Genomic DNA, 6,950 nt, shown 5'->3' on the forward strand with positions numbered 1-6,950 from the left:
TTGAGTGTGGCCTGGAAGCAGGTGCGCTACACTGAGAGACGCTGCAGGAATGATTGTGCCTGTGTGGTGACGACCTCTCTCGTTGGATAGGACGCGGAGTCCCTGTGACATGGCCTGTTAGATCACCGCACCACAAACCCTTTGGGTTTTTGCCTCTGGGACCATCTGAAAATCATTGTATATGCTGAATCAGTTCCTAATATGTAGACCCATGAACAGCGTTTTCACGATGCCTGTGACGATATTCGCAGAGATGTCGGAACGCGTGAAAGACTGCGGCAGCCCACGATCCGCAGTGGGAACGCGTGCATTGAATCCTATGGATTGCCACCTCGAACATCTGTTGTGACGTGGCTGTGATACAGCTCTGTACTGTGTTCCGGGAAGATTTGGTGTCGTTGCACGCACACCGTCCATTTCCGGGCACACATTCACAGGACTTTTATTTCGTGCATTTCCAGTCACCAATCCATCCCTACAGTTTGTCGGTTTTATTAACGTTCACCCGATACATTCAGTGTTAGTTTGGTGTAAGAAATGACTACATTATTTATTGCGTCATATGGGCAACATTTTAGAAACAACATTTTAGAGACATAATAATAAAAAAATTAACACCTGCTTTTGTGCCACCTTCCAGAATCATACGTCACAGAACACTGTCGCTATGCTTTATCTATTGTATCCTGCTTTTATACATTGTACCTCAGTTTTTATGTATTGCTGGTTCTATCGTAAGTGCAGTATTGTGCAGAAAATCTCTTGATTTTTAACGGTACGCTGACAGTGTACTACATGTCACCTTTGATCAGTAGGTTGCACATAGTACATCATCACAAGACTTTACTGATGCAAATTCTTACTATTGATCTTGAGATATATATTATATACACACTCATATGGTGTCTTCTTGTTCTTAGATGTATTACATTTTGTATTTTGTTGTATACACTGATGCTTGCCTCTGCAAAACTGTTCATACCAAATATTCTTTCTGTGATTCTGCTTGTTACCTTTAAAATATGTTTTCTTTTGGTTGGAATACCAATATACAGATTCTAACTTTTTTATGTATTCATTAATGTATACTAAATTACCCATTTATTGGAATAGTTTATTCAACAGACAGATGGTCACTTATTATAATTATTGTCTGCCGCGACTAATGAGCGTAATGGGCAGGGGCACTACGAATGTAGTGAGTGGATATTAAGTTGGGAATGTGGGTCTCACGGAGAGCGTGCAAGGGAGAAATCCCTGCAGTCGCGCTGTCCTCTGTGCCCTCGGTGGCTCCGATGGTTCGAGCGTCTGCCATGTAAGCAGGAGATCCCAGGTTCGAGTCGGGCACACATTTTCAGCATGTCCGAAAGAACAGATACCATCTTCATACAGTTAAGGCTAACCGGCCATTGACCGACTTCTTCTGTGCTGGATGCACACGCATTGCCCGAACTCTTACGGGACTCGGTAAGTGTATCTGTCGCGAGTAATGAATGTAATGGTCAGGGGCCCTACCATTGTAGTGTGAGGACATTAAATTGGGAATGTGGGTCTCACGGGGAGCGTGCAAGGGATAAATCTCTGCAGTCGTAATATCTTCAGTGCCCTCGCTGGCTCAGATGGATAGAGCGTCGCCGGCCGAAGTGGGCGCGCGGTTCTGGCGCTGCAGTCTGGAACCGCGAGACCGCTACGGTCGCAGGTTCGAATCCTGCCTCGGGCATGGATGTGTGTGATGTCCTTAGGTTAGTTAGGTTTAACTAGTTCTAAGTTCTAGGGGACTAATGACCTCAGCAGTTGAGTCCCATAGTGCTCAGAGCCATTTGAACCATTTTGATAGAGCGTCTACCATGTAAGCAGGATATCCCGGGTTCGAGTCCCAGTGGGACACACATTTTCGACTGTCCTCGTTGATGTATATCAACGCCTGTCGACAGCTTAGGGTCTTGATTTAATTACCATTACATTCTAAGAGAGCTACATGGTCACCGATGGTATCTGTTCTTTCGAACATATGCATGTCCGAAAGAACAGATACATCTTCATACATTATAATAACATTTTTATTCGGTACACTGACGCCATCCTCCGGTGATAATTTTCGCTCGTCTCCTTACGCCAGATGAACATTTGTTAGATATAAACTGGATTTTGTTATAGATATAAGAGAATGGAATTTGTCATTTAATACTACATTGTGTCTATCAACTGTATCCGTACTTCTGTATTTCAAAACACATTAAACGCCATATAGTACTGCCATCTCGCAACTTCTTCACCTAATACTCTGATGTCTAAAAAGAATCAGTTTTCACTCAGACGTCAACAAATACCAGATGACTGGGGTCCATGTCTGCAACTTTAGTTTCATTTTACCTATATGTGTATGGTGAGCTCTACCTTATTTTTTACGATGTGCATTTCGTATAATTTATCAAATTTCTTTCACAGCTTGCTGCTTTCGATTGTACGTAATTGTGCCTACGTATTTTTACCATTACCCTTCCAAGTATTCCCCTTGTGGAGCCTTCGAGAATTGTGTAAGGCAGAAACGCGTAAACTCTGGGTCCAGACGGGTCTCGGAATGCCCAGCAGTCCGTCGGATCGTCTTGCGTTCGTCAGTCAACAGGCGTCATTGGATGCGGATATGGAGTGGCATGTGTTCAACACACCACTCTCCCGGCCTTTGTCACTTTTCGTGACCAAAGCCGCTACTTCTCGGTCAAGTACGTCCTCAGAAGGCCTCACAAGGGCTGAGTGCACCCCATTTTACAGCAATACTCGGCAAACCCGGTCACCCATCCAAGTGCTAGCCAAGCCCGACAATGCTCACTTCTGTGATCTGACGGGAACCAGTGTTACCACTGCCCCAAGGTGTTGGCCGAAATGCGTAAGGTAGTATAGAATTAATAAAAACAGTGGTCAAGACTAATATCAGTTTTTAAACGCACGGAAAAATGGCATTTATGCATTTTGCTGCTGGGACTTAGGAACCTGTTATCGCAACACTAATTATTACGAATGTATGAGCCAGGAGGCTGTGTACACAAAATTGCATTTATGCATTTTGCTGCTGGGACTTAGGAACCTGTTATCGAAACACTAATTATTACGAATGTATGAGCCAGGAGGCTGTGTACACAAATTTTTTTTGTCATGTGGCCCGCTGCGAGTTCCTCTCCTGCGCCAACCAGTTCATCTCAGAGTCCTACGTCCTGAATTATTTTCTGGATACATTCCAAATTCTGTCTTCCTTTACTACTTTTGCCCTCTACAGCTGCCTCAAGTACCATGGATGTCATTTCCTGATATCTTAACAGATGTCCTATCGTCCTGTTCCTTCTGCTTGTCAATGTTTTGCACATATTCCTTTCCTCTCCGATTCTGCGCAGAACCTCCTCAATCCTTACCTTATCAGCCCACCTAGGTTTCAGCATTCGTCTGTAGCACGAAATTTCAAACTCTTTGATTCCCTCCTGCTCCGGTTTTCCCTCAGTCCATGATTCACTACCATAGAATGCTGCGCTCCAAACATATATTCTCAGAAATTTCTTCCTCGAATCAAGGCTTTTGTTTGATACTAGTAGACGTCTCTTGGCCAGGAATGCCGTTTTAGCCAGTGCTATTCTGCTTTTGATGTCCTCCTTGCTCCGTCCGTCAATGGTTATTTTGCTGCCTGGGTAACAGAATTCCTTAACTTCATCTGCTTCGTGACGATCAATCCTCAAGTTAAGTTTCTCGCTGTTCTCATTTCTGCTACTTTTCATTACTTTCTTCATTCTTCGATTTACCCTCCATCCGTATTCTATACTCATTAGACCGTTCATTCCATTCAGCAAGTCATGTAATCCTTCTTCACTTTCACTCAGGATAGCAATGCCATCAGCGAATCGTATCATTGATATCCTTTCAGCTTGAATTTTAATTGGACTCCTGAACCTTTCTTTTATTTCCATCATCGTTTCTTCGGAGTACAGATTGAAGAGTAGGGGCGAAAGGCTACATCTCTCTCTTACATCCTTTTTAATCGGAGCGCTTCGTTCTTCTTCGTCAGCTTTTATTATTCCCTCTTGGCTCTTGTACATACTGTATATTACCCGTCTCAGTGCCACGCGGGATTAGCCGAGCGGTCTCAGGCGCTGCAGTCATGGTCTGTGCGGCTAGTCGCGGCGGAGGTTCGAGTCCTCCCTCGGACATTGGTGTGTGTGTTTGTCCTTAGGATAATTTAGCTTAAGTAGTGTGTAAGCTTAGGGACTGATGAGCTTTGCAGTTAAGTGGCATAAGATTTCACACACACACATCTACATCTACATTTATACTCCGCAAGCCACCCAACGGTGTGTGGCGGAGGGCACTTCACGTGCAACTGTCATTACCTCCCTTTCGTGTTCCAGTCGCGTATGGTTCGCGGGAGGGGAAGCAATATATTCGATACCTCATCCAGAAACGCACCCTCTCGCAACCTGGACAGAAAGCTATACCGCGATGCAGAGCGCCTCTCTTGCAGAGTCTTCCACTTGAGTTTGCTAAACGTATCCGTCAAGCTATCACGCTTACCATATAACCCTGTGACGAAACGCGCCGCTCTTCTTTGGATCTTCTCTATCTCCTCTGCCAACCCGACCTGGTACGGATCCCACACTAATGAGCAATACTCAAGTATAGGTCGAACGAGTGTTTTGTAAGACACCACCTTTGTCAATGGACTATATTTTCTAAGGACTCTCCCAATGAATCTCAACCTGGCACCCGCCTTACCAACAGTTAATTTTATGTGATCATTCCACTTCAAATCGTTCCGCAAGCTTACTCCCAGATATTTTACAGAAGTAACTGCTACCAGTGTTTTTTCCGCTATCATATAATCATACAATAAAATATCCTTCTTTCTATGTCTTCGCAATACATTACATTTGTCTATGTTAAGGGTCAGTTGCCACTCCCTGCACCAACTGCCTATCCGCCGCAGACCTTCAAGCATTTCGCTGCAATTTTCTAATGCTGTTGACGGGCTACACCCGTCCTAGTCTGTAGATTACCCGTATCTGTGTCAGAATTTCGAACATCTTGCATCATTTTATATTGTCGAACGCTTTTTTCAGGTCGACAAATCCTATGGAACCGAGTTTCAGCTCCTCCACATAATGCCTGTTTAATGTAACATTTTACGTTATTATATTGTGTGCTGTAATTGTTTGTGTATCGGTTCAGTAAGTTGGCTTAGCGACCCGTGCCTTTGACGATCTCTTGACGGACTCTTGTGCTCCCTAAAACCCAGCCCGAGTGACGGTACATACAGAGGTGCGTGGCGTGCGCAGGCGGAGCGGTCGCAGCTGGTTGGCCCGCGCGAGGTGTCCCGGCGCGACGGTCTGGTGACGACGGTGCTGGGGCTGCGCTTCGTGGCGGCGGCGCGCCACTTCCGCGAGGACGGCAGCCTGCTGCTCAAGTGCCAGGCCAGCGTGGCCGCGCTCTACTGGCGCTCCGAGGAGCACAGCGTGCGACCCGCCGTCGCCATGGAGAGCCGCGGCGCGCCAGCAGCTGGGCCGGCCGGCGCGGGGGGCGCCGCCACTGCGCAGACGCCGGCCGCCGCGGCCACAGGTAGGCGCGCCGCCAGCACGCAGCGCAGCGCAGCCCACGGGACAGGGTAGCACCCACCTCACGCTAGGCGAGGAGAACCCTACGGCATAATGACGTAACGCTACGTCATCGTGACGTAAATCACCTAAATCGACTAAATGAGTACGTATATCGATCTTTGCAGTTGTATTGATAACGTCAAAGCTACAAACGAAGTGGCAGGAGTTGTGTGATATGCTCATCCCAGCTGAATGAAATGTTAAATGTAATCCCGACAATTTGCGATATTATTGTGTATTTTTGAACATAATTAATGTCCGAGCGAAGGAGCCATAACGAAATCAAAAAAAGCTTGTCATTCTTTTTAAATCTGATGAATCGAGCGTAAATCGTGTGGACAGAAAAGTGAGGTAATTAATTATTAAGCTGCAATACAAAGAATGTGGTATGTGTTTCATGGACGTAACGAATATCTGAATGAAGGAATAATATTCATAACGAAAGTTAAAATAAGTGTCTAGTCATGTTTTCAATCCGATTAATATTGAATAAATCATGTGGATAAAAACATGAAATAGGAAGAAATTAAAGTGTTTCGTATTTTTATAAAATCCAATGAATTGTACATAATTCATGTTGGCAGAAACGTTAAACTGAGAAATTGAAGTGGTTCTGAAGATAATTCCTAATGTTGCTAGAAACAGTAAACCATCTAGTTCCATTTAATTTTGCCTTTGTGTTGTAAATCAACTAAGAAAGAAGGTGAAATCTTTCAGACTATCTTCATGGATCTGCTCGAAAGTTCTCTCGTCTCCGTTAGAGCCCATGTTCAGAACGACGTACACGATAGCAACACCGGACAATGAAAGCACAAACAAATAACAATGCAGATTCAAGATGCACACAACAGTCGATGTATACAGAATGCACACAACAGTCGACAGGACAACTCGTGAAATTCAAGATGACGCGTGCCTACGTCACTATGACGTACGGCTCTCCCCACCTAGCGTGAGATGAATGCTACCCTAAAGGATACGCCGTATGTGGAACTAAACTCACTCATTTTCCACAAATAGGGAGGAAAACATTATCCTCGTCTGCTCCTACGAACCATACACAATTAACACTAAAAAATGATTGACAGGCTGAAAGCTTTTGTTCAACAACTCAAAGTCTCGCACTCACAAGGGGAGGCCACGACGTTTGGAACGCGGATTTACTGCAAACTTCGTACACTCTTAGTACTCCATGAGGACAACAAAATGTATAAGCAGTAGCGCGTACTTCTCAAGCGTTATTGACAAAATCGCAAGATAATTTCGGTCGTCAAATATACAGGGTATTACAAAAGGTACGGCCAAACTTTCAGGAAA

At 44.9% G+C, this 6,950-nt stretch overlaps 1 protein-coding gene across 1 annotated transcript in view; it reads left to right on the top strand.

Moving 5' to 3' along the window:
• The window catches only part of LOC124619705, a 247,412-nt gene extending 241,767 nt beyond the window's left edge, over positions 1-5,645 (top strand). The window contains exon 5 of the mRNA XM_047146262.1: positions 5,316-5,645. Within this exon, the coding sequence (XP_047002218.1) occupies positions 5,316-5,645 (330 nt within the window). The remainder of the gene's footprint in view (positions 1-5,315) is intronic.
• The last annotated feature ends 1,305 nt before the right edge of the window (positions 5,646-6,950 follow it).

Source organism: Schistocerca americana, chromosome 6 (genome assembly GCF_021461395.2).
Source record: "Schistocerca americana isolate TAMUIC-IGC-003095 chromosome 6, iqSchAmer2.1, whole genome shotgun sequence".
Lineage (NCBI taxonomy): Eukaryota > Metazoa > Arthropoda > Insecta > Orthoptera > Acrididae > Schistocerca > Schistocerca americana.